At 44.8% G+C, this 15,267-nt stretch overlaps 1 protein-coding gene across 2 annotated transcripts in view; it reads right to left on the minus strand.

Annotated features, from left to right (window-relative positions):
* Positions 1-185: 185 nt before the first annotated feature.
* The window catches only part of LOC134335623 (probable E3 ubiquitin-protein ligase HECTD4), a 59,194-nt gene continuing 44,112 nt past the window's right edge, over positions 186-15,267 (minus strand). For both annotated transcript variants that reach the window (XM_063018194.1, XM_063018193.1), the window contains exons 61-76: positions 13,049-14,187; positions 12,759-12,966; positions 10,991-11,214; positions 10,433-10,578; positions 8,888-8,991; positions 8,606-8,729; positions 7,965-8,155; positions 6,956-7,102; positions 6,331-6,450; positions 6,094-6,249; positions 5,891-5,994; positions 4,892-5,113; positions 4,552-4,718; positions 3,914-4,109; positions 3,604-3,826; positions 186-2,880 (exon numbers count right to left, since the gene is read on the minus strand). In XM_063018194.1, coding sequence (XP_062874264.1) covers positions 2,744-2,880; positions 3,604-3,826; positions 3,914-4,109; positions 4,552-4,718; positions 4,892-5,113; positions 5,891-5,994; positions 6,094-6,249; positions 6,331-6,450; positions 6,956-7,102; positions 7,965-8,155; positions 8,606-8,729; positions 8,888-8,991; positions 10,433-10,578; positions 10,991-11,214; positions 12,759-12,966; positions 13,049-14,187 — 3,608 coding nt within the window. In that variant the 3' untranslated portion in view covers positions 186-2,743. The remainder of the gene's footprint in view (positions 2,881-3,603; positions 3,827-3,913; positions 4,110-4,551; positions 4,719-4,891; positions 5,114-5,890; positions 5,995-6,093; positions 6,250-6,330; positions 6,451-6,955; positions 7,103-7,964; positions 8,156-8,605; positions 8,730-8,887; positions 8,992-10,432; positions 10,579-10,990; positions 11,215-12,758; positions 12,967-13,048; positions 14,188-15,267) is intronic.

Genomic DNA, 15,267 nt, shown 5'->3' on the forward strand with positions numbered 1-15,267 from the left:
ATTGTCTTTTTAATTGTCCAGGCCCCTCCTAACTCCTCCTAACTGGGGAATTAAAGACACTGCAAACAACGGCTTTACAGCTAATAATGTAATAATGCTGATATTACTACACCCCCCCCCCCCCCCCTTTGTTTATGTTAATGAACGAATGCTGTTTCTCGTGCAAATAAGCAGAGGAAACGAGCTCACTGTGCAATGTCAACGTTTTAATGCAAGATAAAACAGCTTCTGCATACAAACGGTGCACATCATTACATGTTCAATACATGGTGACGAGTTCTGAAATGAAGATAGAACATCAGCAGGATTCGTTCGCACGTCTGTCGGTACATCACAGATGTGCAGAGGTAAGAGGAAATGCAATCAGAGATAAGAGTCATAAATATAAAGTCAATACTGCACTGATTTTTCTTGCTTCTCGTTACGTTATGCGAGGCTGTTCGGAAAAAAGTCCGTCCGCGACCCTTCGCTCGGAGAAAGAGACGGAGAGTGAGCGTCCTTTGATTCAGCAGCCACGCCCACCAACGTACCAACCGTTCTTCTGAGCATCCCGAGCAGGTATGTGTATTACAATGTTATATAACTTCACCTCGAGTATTACAATAATTACAATATACTCAAGGAATATATATTGATATTATATACTATATATATATATGACGAACAGAAAGGGGAAAATTACAATTCAAAATAAATCTTAATAAAATCTGTATCGAATAACACGTCAATGCAGAACGTATCTGATGTAAATAAATAAATAATTAATTAAATAAATATATACATAAACACTCTATTGGCATCGTACAGCGCCTGGTGCACGCAGGGATTTCACAGAATCAGAGGACGGCAACCAAACCAAAGAACACGACACGTCTGCTTCGATGCATAAATGCCGACGTCCGGTTTGACAACCGTGTCCGTATGCATAAAATAATAATAAAACAAATCGAATAAAATGAACACAGCTTTCTTAATATACACAGACTGTTCGTCAGAGAAGTGGGAGGTAGAGCTTTCTCAAATAAACATTCATCTATAATAATCCGAGTCACGCTGGGTCTAATACTAACACCTAGTATTGGGTATTGGGAGGAACCCCAGGCGAACATGGAGGGGCGTTCCGTACTCAGACAGTGAACTGTGAGGTGAGGTTTGACCAGAGGTTTGAACTCGGCACTTTAGGTCGGTCCTGTAGTATGTGCTGCGCCACTGTGACACCTAGTATATACACCTAGTACAGGGTTAGACAAAAATAATAATAATTAAATAAACCTGTACACGAGCGCCCCCTTGTGGAGGCTTTATGTTACATCTTGTAAACCACAGTGGGACCAGATTGTACAGAGCTGAGAGAGTAAGATGGATGCATTTTTGTGTTGCCTGGGTCACTTGAAAAAGAGTTTGAAGCCCCTGACCTAGTACATGCAGACGGTCTTCGATTTACAATAGGGTTACGTTCCATGGGTATGAACCCTTCGTAAGGTGATTGTAATTAAGATAATAATACATACATACACATAAAACTAAGAAGTTGTCGGCATAATATATATATATATATAGCATAACATTAAAACCACTTCCTTGTTTCTACAATTACTGACTGTAGTGCATTAGACGCAGCAGCACTGACACTGATGGAGTTTTAAAACACCTCACTGTCACTGCTGGACTGAGAATAGTCCACCAACCAAATATATCCAGCCATAACAGTGCCCTGTGGGCAGCGTCCCATGGGTTGCCGTGTCTGATCCACTCATACCAGCACAACACACACTAACACACCACCACCATCAATCGTCAATGTCACCGCAGTGCTGAGAATCATCCATCACCTAAATAATACCTGCTCTGTGGTGGTCCTGTGGGGGTCCTGACCATTGAAGAACAGCATGAAAGGGGGTAACAAAGCATGCAGAGAAACAGATGGACTACAGTCAGTAATTGTAGAACTACAAAGTGCTTCTATATGGTAAGTGGAGCTGATAAAATGGACAGTGAGTGTAGAAACAAGGAGGTGGTTTTAATGTTATGGCTGATCAGTATATATATATATATATATATATAATATATGGCTAGATGTATAATATATGGCCGAACCGAGGGGTTCAGAATCTCGGCGCTGGTGTGCTAGCGGAATATCCCGCTGTGCCACCTGGCCGCCCTATGCTGTATATATTATAGCCTCGACCCTTGGGTGGGTTGCAAGGTACAAAAAATGTGTCGCAAAATGAACTTGTACACTGACGCCACTTGTGGAGGCTTTACGATACAGCGTGTAAACCACAGTGGGACCAGATTGCTTCCGTTTTTATTAATATTGTTGTGTTTTGTTTTGATGCCTGGGTCACAATAAAAATCACAGATAAAATGTGGGTCACAGTTTTCGATTTACAATGAGGCTACGTTCCATGGGTATGAACCCATCGTATTTACAGACGCTCATCGGGTGCCCAGCATCAAAAAAATCTATGTGGAGGTGTACTGATGTGTATTATCGGATTCCCATCGGAAATATGCTGTACGGGCATCTAGAATGGTCACAGCAGGCAGCACATCTTCACGTCTTTCATTCATTCACGTGGCATCACCATCGAGTACAATGTCAAGCTTTAACCTCTGATTTAACCTGGTGCCATCCAGTAAACAAAACCAGTCAAACCAGACCTGAAAACAAGACGACCGGGGCAAAACTCAGACTCGGCTGTTGTGTGTGATGTGGCGTCACGAGTCTTAAAGAGCCCGTTCATCCGCTCAGCGGGTCCTCGCGGTAGTGTATAGCGTAGCGCAGCTTCTCCAGCATCACGTCAAGCGACGAGTACTGGGGCAGCTTCACCATAAACATGCAGGTCTCCACTCGGATGTAACGCAGGTCAGGTGAACCTACGATAACAGCAAAACACACACACACACACACACACACACATTCATTACTGCTGGTACACTGTCTGGCCAAAAGTATTTGGACACCTGACCATCATTATTATTTATTTATTTATTTATTTATTCTATTTCCTTGCACTACTTGATGTGTTTGTGTGTGATGCTTGTGATTGTAATTGCTGCTGTAACACTGAAAGGTTGCTGGTTCAAGTCCCACCACTGCCAGGTTGCCACCGTTGGGCCCTCGAGCAAGGCCCTTAACCCTAAACTGCTTAGACAGTATACTGTCGCAGTACTGTAGGTCAATTTGGATGAATGCCGACAATGTAAATGTGATTGTATATCCGGCCTCATGTGCAAATCCACTGAGGCACGGGCATCAGAGGGGGCGTGGGGCGGGCGAATATACCCTCCTCGGACGCCCACTTCCCTACAGCCTCGGGCTGGTAACCAGGGTCCTTATACAGCAACGAAGACCCCGCCCAATTTTTAGTCCCCAGCATACTTGAGGCCAGTTTTGTGTGCTGCAGGCACTGCCAATTGTGCCCGCTAGAGGGCGACCAGCTGGTAACCAGAGTCCTTATACAACAACGAAGACCCCGCCCACTTTTTAGTCCCCAGCACACTAGAGGCCAGTTTTGTCTGCTGCAGGCACTGCCAATTGTGCCCACTAGAGGGCGCCCAGCTGCAGAATCAAGAGAAAAAGGAAGAAATTGTACGTACCCACGGCTCCATCAGGGGGGGCGATCTTCATAGGATAAGGAGGCACGTGGGCGGTGTCCGGCCCCCCGTCCTTGCACGGACAGGTGAAAGGAATCCGCTCCAGGTTGCAGGCGAACTTGATGAACTTGCAGAGCTCCTCCTGCGTGAACATCTCCAGCGCCGTCCAGAAGAACGCTATGTGCTGATCCGTCTCCATCAGGCCCACCTGGTACATGGTGTGAGCCTAAAGACAAGAAATAATAAAAAAATGATGTATATCGGAGGCGGTTTCTCCGGCGTAAAGACGCGTGCTAGTAGGACAGTGAACCACCTTAAGGAATTCCAGATTGATGAAGGGGAGGCCGCAGGTGCGCAGTTCCATCTCTGACGGGCTGAGCATGGTGAGGAGCTGCAGCGGGATGATGGAACCCAGGCCTGCACGCACGGCGCTCGTACGTTCCGAGTTCTGGAGCTCGCGTAGGCGCAGGGCACGAAGCGCCCGGGCGTACGTGTCCTTGTTCTCCCAGCTTGAAGTATAAAGATGTGAGGGACAAAAATAGTTAGAATTGTATTTTTCCCTTTAGAGCACCACGGACCGGTTTCATATAAGATATAATTTCACGGACCGGTTTCATATAAGATATAATTTCACGGACCGGCGGGATTTATAATAGAATAACAATATTACTCTCAAATAATGGAAATACAGTGAGTGCAATGACACACTCCCACCTAGTGGTGACAGGAGGCAATAACACCTGAAGTGTGTTAGAAATTAAAGCAGTGTTCCCATTCCTCTTGTAGCGATCTCTAATCATTCCTTCTTTCTGTGCGGCCCCACCACTGCCAGGTTGCCACCGTTGGGCCCTCGAGCAAGGCCCTTAACCCAGGTAATACCTCGTCTGACCTTGAATGCATCTTCTTGTTTTTTTTGGTGGCTTTTACTTTAAGTGAAAGTAAAAATCCTACCTAACGGTAAGTTTGCGTCCACCCGGGCACAGCTCCACCTCCTCGCCGGTCATGGTGACGTAGGTGAAGGTGCAGCACGGACAGCCGGGTGAGTCGGGGCTCTCGCCCGAGTGGTTCTGAGACGAGATCTCGGCGCATAAAGCCTCCAGCTCTTCCTCATCACCCACCTACGGATGGAAACATGCAGAAGTCGGTGAAAGTATCACAGCATCACGTTAGAAATGGTCGTCATGGCGATGGTTGGCTGCACAGATTGGTCAGCTTGTACCAGACTGGCCCCTGATAGTGCAATCCAGGACGTGTTGTCAGTCCAGCTTATTCTTATCATACAATCTCATACCATTTCAAGCTTCCTGATGTAGTTGTAGGTAATGAAATCGGCCTCCTGCAGGTCTTTGTCTGGGTCTAAATCATCACCCACTAGTCCCTTCCAGAAGGAGCCCAGCATGTCCAAAGGTAAAGGCACGTCTGCGCGGATGGCGATGCCCAGCAGCTGGCCGAAGAAGTGCAGGAGCTGCTCTTCAGCGTAGCTGATGAAGCAGGGTGTCAGGATGTACTTCCCCTAAACAAACACACATGTCGTAGTGTTATTGGAATTGTATTATTAGTGTGACTGTTGTGTTAAACCGAGATTTGCTTAGCAGATTTGATCAGCAGTCAAGGGCCCATTTGTGATATTAAAAAGCATAGAGCAGGGCCGCTCAGGTGGCGCAGCGGTAAAATACGCTAGCACACCAGAGCTGGGATTTCGAATACATCGTATCGAATCTCGGCTCTGCCATCCGGCTGGGCTGGGCGGCTACGTGGTATGAGCCGGACCAGGGTTCCTCACGACTGGTGCAGTTACGAGGAGAGGAGTAATGCTGATCGGGGTGTGTCTCTCCGTACACGAAGCTGGTCCACATATGAACTCGCCTCGTGGAGGTGAAAAGATGCAGTCGGTACTGCTCACGCGTCGGAGGGGGCGTGTCGGTCAGCAGAGGTGAAGCGTAATGCAACCAGGGTAATTGGATACGACTAAATTAGGGGAGAAAAAGAGAGAAAACAAGCAAGCAAGCTTATTGAATTACCCACTGATGCCTAGTAGGTAAACAAAATGTTTTTTAAATGCATTTTCCCTCTTTTTCTCCCAATTTACTGTAGCCCCCACTGCTGGGGACCCTGGTGGCGTCCGAGGAGGGTGTATATTCGCCTGACACACACCCCCACTAACGTGTGCGCAGTCCTACCAATGCCTTTTTATTCTCCCATACTTCGGGAGGGAAAAATAGCACAATAAAGGAAAATAAAAAGGCTAATTATGTGAAAACAGACTAGTGGGATGCTATGGTGAGCGTACCTTATTGCGATTATTGGGTGAACTGGGGCATGGAAGGAGGAGAGAGAGCGCAGAGCTCTGTAGCTCCTTACAGACCTGCCACAGGAAGTGACGAAATGAACCACCTGGGAATAAAAATAAAAATAAATAAAACATTATTATTTTTAATGTTTACTCTTATTTTATTGTGTTTTCAGGACTGTACTGCGCGTGTGGACACTGACTGGTGCCGTGAACTTCCTCCCCGGTGAAGCGGATGTTGAAGGCGTAGGTGGGATCCCCTCCGCTCGCCAACCTGACGCACAGCTGAGACGACGGGACGCTCGAGAGCTGATTGGCCGCCTGGCAGAAATACGTTCTCTCCGAGGACCGGACCTCGCCTGCGCACATACACACACGGTGTGATGATGAAATACGACAGAATTACAGATGGGTTAAGGTGCTACGTTGTTTTTTAGTACCTCCTACTAACTGCAGGGGGTCCAGCGTGATCTCGGGGGCGGCGTGGTCGGCGGTGCGCTGCACGGTCGCGTTCAGCATCCGGTTCATGACGGCCACTTTGGTGTCGTAATAAATAAGACCTGATGCAGACAAATGAGAAAATACGGAGGAATTCTGAGGCCTGAATTCTGATTGGACCAAAATAAATAAATAAATAAATAAACTACAGCTCATGTACACTATATGGACAAAAGTATTGGGACACGTCTTTTAATTTCCGAATTAGAATGTGTAATAAATCAGTTATAAAAAGGAAATGATATGCTTCCAACAGTTTAGGGAAGGCCCCTTCCAGTTCCAGCATGACTTGTGTCCCTATGTGCAAAGCGAGCCCCGAGGCTTTTTTGACCAGCCATACAAACGCTTTTATCTTTAAACCGAATGGGCACAAATTCCCACAGACATACTTCAAAGTTCTGCAAGAAATCTTCTCAGAATAGGGGCTGTTGTTCTAGCTGAAAAGGTCACACAGAGGTCAGTATATTTCAATACCGTTAGTTCTAGAATTGAGAATTGAGCGTCCAAATACTTTTGGCCATATAGGGTAATATAGGTAATCAGATCTGGACCCCCACACACACACACCTTTAGCATCAGACAGCAGTGCGGCGATGCTGTTCTGATACGTCTGGGTCTGCCTCAGCTCCACAAGCGGTAGAAAGAAGTTCTCCAGGTTGTTGTTGAGGCTCTGCAGGAGGGCGAAGCGCAGACGCAGACTCTCCACAGGGACGCCTATAAAAGGAAACAAGTCTGTAAAACCGTACAAATGTCAAACGTTCCTGATCCGTCCCTTTTTTTTATGCATTTCCACCCAAATTTAGTCGTATCTAATTGCCTGATTTGTATTTTCTGACCACTAACACACGCCTTTCCTCTGACGTGCAGAAGCCGACTGCTTCTGTACATATGGAGATCCGTATCGCGCACGGAGAGTCACGCACCGATCTCCATTACATTAAGGAAATGATAAGCTTCCAACTTTGCAGCAACAGAATTAAGGCTTTCTTGACCAAGCCATACAAATGCTCTTTTACTGAACGGGCACAAATTCCCACTGACATTCTTCAAACTCTCGTGAGAAGCCTTGTCAGAAGAGTGTCTGGTTCAGATCAGTCATGCACTGATCTACATGATCCCCCGTCTCTGTGCAGGCATTGTCGATCAGCCAGCAGAGGTCGTAACTGCAGCAGTTATGAGGAACCCTAAGGCCCTCCCTCCTTCAAATGAGCCAATAGCAGAGCTGAGATTCGAACTCGCGAGCTCGAGATGTCAGAACTGGTGGGTTGACCACACAAGTGCCACGATCCAGCTCTAATACAAGCTCCACCAGCTGCACGTTCATGCCATTCATTTTGCATCTACATTCTTGGCATCTGCTATCAGCCGGGCCGGGCTCCTACACTGACACACAAGATTGGCTGTGGATCAGTAAGTGCTGGACATTGACTGAAACAGATCCTCAATGATCCTCTCTGTCTGCAATACTGTGATATATGAGGCTCCGCCCCCTGGCAGGTGAAAAGAAGTGATCGGCGACTGTGTGTGATTTTTAATCACTGCATTAACTGTGTTTCAGAAGTACAGCAAGTCTTACTTAAGAGGCACGAGACTCGGGGGTCTGCGGCATCACTTTGGTCGAGGAAGACTTCATGAGGATGTAGGCGGGCGGGGGTGATGGCCAGGTGGCGGCACAGGCGATTGACGTACCGGACCAGCGCAAAGTCCATCTCTAAAGTCCACTTCCTGCTGCTTTTTTGGGCGTGCCTGGGGTCCACGCATGAGCATCTACCAAGGACAACAAAGGGGTAAAACATAATGACCATAACAGTACAGCATTGTGAAATAAATACACTATATATACAAAAGTATTGGGACACGCCTTCTAATTACTGAATGTATGTGTTTCAGCCACAACAATTACTAACAGGTGTAATAAATCAATAACATTTGCACTTTGCAGTTCAATTGAGGCTTTCTTGACCAAGCCATATGCTTTTTGACTGAATGGGCACAAATTCCCACAGACATACTTCAAACTCTCGTGAGTAGCTTTCTCAAAAGAGTGGATGTTGTTCTAGCTGAAAAGATCACACAGAGGTCAGTCTGTTTTAACACCCTTTGTTTTTTTAATTGGATGTCCGACAAGCTCATGGTCAGGTGTCCGAAAACTTTTGGTCATATAGTGTAAAACAAGGCAAATACATTCTCTCATATAAGGATAGTGTTTGTGCAAACCTCTCAAAGTGCAGGTCATAACCGCACGCCAGTAAAGCCCTCCAAACACTTCGAATGTCCTGCCTGGCCCGGTCAAACGTGAACTTCAGAAAACCTTCCAGAGTTAGAAACCTTTCTTCTGGCACTGAAATGAAGACAGCAGGTATGTACACACACACACACACACGTACACCTCGACACGACAATATCCTGACCAGGCACGGCACCTGACACCTTTCTATATACATACATTAAAAAACATACACTGATAAAAAACACGACACTTGAGCTGAAATAATTTACCTTCTTGCTTCTTGGTAGGCGGCGTCTCGGGGTCTTTTTCTACAGGCCGAGCTTTCTCTGGAGACTTCACCTTCAGCGTCGGTTTCTTCTCACTTAGTGCAGAACTGAAGAGAAAAAGTGCACAAAGGTACATACAGGTAGATATTTCTGAATTACCTGAAAGTAAGATTTTAAGTTATTTTAATAAGCATTTTTCTTTAGTTCTGACTGTGTATAAATATATAAGATCAATGTGCATATAAAAGATATATATAAGATCTATGTGTATATATAAGATATATATAAGATCAACGTGTATATATAAGCTTTATATAAGATCAATGTGTATATATAAGCTTTATATAAGATCAATGTGTATATATAAGCTTTATATAAGATCAATGTGTATATATAAGATGTATATATAAGATCAACGTGTATATAAGCTTTATATAAGATCAATGTGTATATATAAGATGTATATATAAGATCAACGCGTATATATAAGCTTTATATAAGATCAACGCGTATAAGCTTTATATAAGATCAATGTGTATATATAAGCTTTATATAAGATCAATGTGTATATATAAGCTTTATATAAGATCAATGTGTATATATAAGCTTTATATAAGATCAATGTGTATATATAAGCTTTATATAAGATCAATGTGTATATATAAGCTTTATATAAGATCAATGTGTATATATAAGATGTATATATAAGATCAACGCGTATATATAAGCTTTATATAAGATCAATGTGTATATATAAGCTTTATATAAGATCAATGTGTATATATAAGACGTATATATAAGATCAACGCGTATAAGCTTTATATAAGATCAATGTGTATATATAAGATGTATATATAAGATCGTGTATATATAAGCTTTATATAAGATCAATGTGTATATATAAGATGTATATATAAGATCGTGTATATATAAGCTTTATATAAGATCAATGTGCATATAAAATATATATATAAGATCTGTGTGTATATAAGATATATATAAGATCAACGTGTATATATAAGCTTTATATAAGATCAATGTGTATATACAAGCTTTATATAAGATCAACGCGTATATATAAGCTTTATACAAGATCAATGTGTATATATAAGATATTTATAAAATCAATGTGTATATATAAGCTTTATACAAGATCAATGTGTGTATATAAGATATATGTAAGCTCACTGTGTAGATATATAAGATCAATGTATACATAAGATATATATATAAGATCATGTATATGTAAGATCAATGTGTGTATATAAGATATATATATAAGATCAATGTGTATATATGATAGATATATAAGATTAATGTATATATACGGTACATGTAAGATATATATATAAGATCAATGTGTATATATAAATATATAATATCAATGCATATATAAGATATTTTACAGATCAATGTGTGTAAATAAGATAAATATAAAATCAATGTGTACATAATATATATATATATGATCAATGTGTATATATATAGTATATAAGACAAGCATCTGTACTGACATCTAACAGACAGTGTAATGTGAGATGGACTCACCGAACACTGTTAGGAACTGGCTTCTCTTTCATAGGTGGTTTGGTAACGGCTCTCTTGGTACTGACCACTTTGCCCTGGTGCTGCTCTTTGCCTGATTTGCTGTATTTGCACTTGTTGGCCTTGACTGTGCCATATTTACGAAAAATCTGTAAAGAGAAATATCCCACTGCTTAACAGGTAACTTTGGGTTAAAAAAACAAGATCAAGAGTTGAAAATTAAGAAAAGTATTGGGGGACCTAAAACCTGGGTGTGGTTTGTATGTTCTCCCTGTGTCTGAGTGGGTTTCCTCCGGGTGCTCCGGTTTACTCTTACAGTCCAAATACACGCAGCCAGGTTAACCGGTGCTGCTTAAGTTGCTCTGTGAATGTGTTTGTGATGGACTGGCAACCTATCCGGTGTGTTACTTGCCTTTCACTCAATTACTCTGACCCACTGTGACCCTGACCAGGGTAAAGCGGTCGTGAAACAGGGAATAAATGAATGATTGTTTTGTTTAGTGATCTGAAAACATTAAGTGTGACAAATACACAGTGCGCTCTGTATATATAATCATTAACCTGAGTGAGCTGATCCTCCAGCAGCTTCTTAGAAGCTCGTACGTGGTTGAAGAAAACGTGCAGCAGGTTACCGGGCGTCTGAGCGTTGATTTGCTCTTTACTCAGATAAATGTCCGACGCCTTGACCGGCTTGGTCGGCGTGAGGCTTAGCACCTGTTCAGAGTGAACGCAGCTCTTAAAGATGTCTGCCAGCACTTCTCGAACCCTGGAAACCAGCTTATCACCTGGAGAACAAAACAAACAGGTTAAATATATGGGAGCTTTTATTAACAGTAGTAGATTTACTGGAAGGCGTGCACACAGGAAATGCTTTTTAATGACTGACTGATTGATTTATAGATCCCCCGAAGGGAAGCTGCAGTGTTACAGCAGCACATTACACATCTGCCTAGTGCAAAAAAACAGACTTAATGTAGTCATATTTAAAAATAAAATAAAAATATACACTACAGGACCAGAAGATCCTATTTTCTTTTGGCTGTTCCTGTATGTAGTTGGGAGTCGTCACAGCAGATCTGGTCCGCATACCAGGCTTGGGTCCAGCACTTAAACCACTCTCTACAGTCCATATCATCATAAAAGATTCAGGAAATCCTGAATCAAACTGATATGTAGTGGAAACATGGTCTGACAAGTCAACTTTTTTGAGATCCAGGAATCCAGGGTTGGAATCTCAGCGGTGCTATCAGCCGAATGGGCGTCTAAATGGAAATGATTGGGTGTTGGAACAACCTAGCTAGTGGGAGGCTCACTTGTCGGTGCGCTCTCAGAGCAGGTCCCGAACAGGAAAGGCATCTGGCTTAACCCTTTCAGACCTGAATAATGTTCCAGCTTTCTGTCTGTAATGCACTTAAAAAAATAAACATCATTTTTATTAGTGTGACTGCAGTAAGGCAATCACACTATTGTTATTCGATAGTCGTATTATTATTTTTCTTTTTATTATTCCACCACTTTCTTGTCCGGTTAACTCGCCCCGCAGTTTTCGAGATATCGACGCCGTTCCAACTCTAAATCGTCCGGCCTGTTAATGACACCACTTAGTGAAGAAAGTTTTTCGATCCGACCGCCCATTCGCCCGCCACACCCGTTTTTTACCGGGTTTTTTAGCCAAATTGTCAGGCTTTTTTCATCTACAATTTTCGAGATATCGACACCGTTCCAACGCTAAATCGTCCGGCCCGTGAATGACAACAAGGCTTGTTTACAGCTTTTGGATCCACCCGCCCGTTCGCCCGCCACGCCCGTTTTTTTGTACCATTCACTTCCATTCATTTTTTGGAAATTTCGAGATATCAACGCCGTTCCAACTGTAAATCATCCGGGCAGTTAATGACACCCCAACATGGATACAGCATGGTCATACACAGCCCCGCCCGCCTGCCACGCCCGTTTAAAAAAAAAATTGAGATGTCAACGCTGTTCCAACTCTAAATCGTCCGGGCCATTGATGACACCGGGACATGGATGCAATTTTTGGATAGGCACACCTGCCCGCCCGCCATGCCATGTTTTTGACATTTCATACAGCATTTGGATACGTGCCCGCCACGCCGCAATCACACTCGCATTTTCTCCGGAAATGCAATCTGTAATTTGTATTGTTATTTATTTAAGTGTCCATTGCGGCGGACGATCGGTGCTATAACAGTGCTATAAAAACCTAACACTATGTATTGTATGCAGACCGGATCTGCTGTGGCGAACCCTGAATACGGAAGTTTAAGTGATGAAAGGTAGTTGGGACTAAATAAGATTAAAATCGAACCTCTGATGGTTTTACGAAGAAAGAAGTCCTCGAGAGCAGAGCTGCCTTGCGTATCGAACAGGCTCTGATTGACGCTGGACGCGGTCAGGATCTCTTCGCTCGTCATCTCCATTAAATCCTCCTCGCTTTTGAGGCTGGAAAGGCCGATGAGGTCGCTGCTGTTGAAGAGACTCGCGCGAATCTTTTCCAGTTTAGCCCTCGCCCGTACCTGTAAACCCAAATATATAAATATATACAGTTTTATAATCTGCAGTGGCCGAAATGGGATCTAAAATATTAATTTTACGTACTTCTATAACAGCATAGCCTTTAATCGTACACGCCTCGCTGGCATTGTTGTCGACCGATGATCCCCCTTCCGATACCGTGGCCGTGTCTCCACTATCAATCTGCTCCCCGAAGCTCCCCAGTGAGCTCTCCAGGCTTTCCTGACTGGACACCGTAGAGACCACCTGTGGAGCTCCTGGGCTTTCCACGCTGCCTGGATGAATTGTCTCCGCCCTACCGTCCTGAGGTCCCAGGCTCTGAGTTCTGACCAGAGCTTCTTTAGACCGCTTGAGGTCTTTGTCCTGAAGCGGAATGAAGATCTCGTCTTTGAAGAGGCCTCCGTGAGCGTTGCAAGCCTTCCGGATTGCATTCCGGACCACGGCTTCTTCCAGGTGGGTCGGAATGCCGGACAGGACCAACAGGCGGCCGTGGGCGGTCGGACCAACCAGAGCTTGGCAGGCGTCTGCGATCGCGTCCCCGGTCACGCTCGAACCCTGAGGGTCCTTCTTGGTAAGGTGGCGTATGATCATGAGTAAGGTCAGCCCGCGGTGGAACCACAGCATATCTTCTGGCTTCCCGCCGCTCACGCTTAGCAAAGCGCCGTCGCTTTCAGAAATCCTCGCAGGGCCCCGTTTTCCCGGCGCCGAGGCGGTCACGGCCGTCGCCACGCGCTCTCGCTTCAGCTTGACTTTCTTGCGTTTGGATAACAAGCTCGGGCTCTGCGGAGTCTGGCCCGGCGACGACGATGAGGAGGACGAGGAATCGCTCAGGTTCGGGGCGCCGGACGACGACTGGCTCACCGCCAACGTCGCGCCGCTGACGTTGAGCAACAGAGTGACCTCCGCGACAGCCAGGCACACCTCCATGAGGGCGTGGAAGTACGTCGAGAAGCGGCTCTGCTCGGCGGCCAGGGTCAGGGATCCGCCGCTCCCGCCGGCCAGACCCCAGCTCTGGGTCTCGTGATCGTAAAGCTTTCGGAGCTCCGTCTGGAGAGCCATGAGGACCGCCAGGCAGGGGTTGAGAAGCAGAGCGATGGAGCTGGACAGGCCTGACGGACCTTTGCACTGTTCCAGGTGATGGATCTTGCGGAACAGCTCGGCGAGCAGGTGGAAGATGAGCTCCTTTATACACGGAGCGAGATCAGTCGTCCACAGAAGGCCACCTTATAAAGGAAGAGCGTTATTTTAATCATTCTGTTATGTAGTAAAATATGATTTTTATTTTTTGAGCAGGTTTTACTTGCTGTGTTTATAATGAAATTATGTTTATTTTTTATTTTCACTTTTATGGGCAAAATAGGAAGGAGGGGTGATGTACAGTAATTGCTTCACATATCTTCAAACTTTTTAGATGTGAACGCCCATCCGGCAGAGTGTAAGGTCAGTTTGTGTCGCATACGGGATATAAATGAAGTCTGTCTATCCATCCATCTATCTGTCTATCCATCTCCATATATCTATTTATTAGTCTGTTGTATCCATCCGTCAGTCTGTCTATCTATCTAGCTATCTGTCTGTCTGTCTTCCTATATATATATATGGTGTCATGTGTCAAGGTCCCAGGTGTAAATGGGGAGCAGGGCTGTTAAATTTGGTGTTTTGGGTACAATTCTCTCATACTGGCCACTGGATATTCAACATGGCACCTCATGGCACAGAACTCTCTGAGGATGTGAGAAATAGAATTGTTGCTCTCCACAAAGATGGCCTGGGCTATAAGAAGATTGCTAACACCCTGAAACTGAGCTACAGCATGGTGGCCAAGGTCATACAGCGGTTTTCCAGGACAGGTTCCACTCGGAACAGGCTTCGCCAGGGTCGACCAAAGAAGTTGAGTCCACGTGTTCGGCGTCATATCCAGAGGTTGGCTTTAAAAAATAGACACATGAGTGCTGCCAGCATCGCTGCAGAGGTTGAAGACGTGGGAGGTCAGCCTGTCAGTGCTCAGACCATACGCCGCACACTGCATCAACTCGGTCTGCATGGTCGTCATCCCAGAAGGAAGCTGACGCACAAGAAAGCCCGCAAACAGTTTGCTGAAGACAAGTAGTCCAAGAACATGGATTACTGGAATGCCCTGTGGTCTGACGAGACCAAGATAAACTTGTTTGGTTCAGATAGTGTCCAGCATGTGTGGCGGCGCCCTGGTGAGAAGTACCAAGACAACTGTATCTTGCCTACAGTCAAGCATGGTGGTGGTAGCATCATGGTCTTGGGCTGCATGAGTGTTGCTGGCACTGGGG

The sequence above is a fragment of the Trichomycterus rosablanca genome, chromosome 21 (assembly GCF_030014385.1).
Source record: "Trichomycterus rosablanca isolate fTriRos1 chromosome 21, fTriRos1.hap1, whole genome shotgun sequence".
Classification (NCBI taxonomy): Eukaryota; Metazoa; Chordata; class Actinopteri; order Siluriformes; family Trichomycteridae; genus Trichomycterus; species Trichomycterus rosablanca.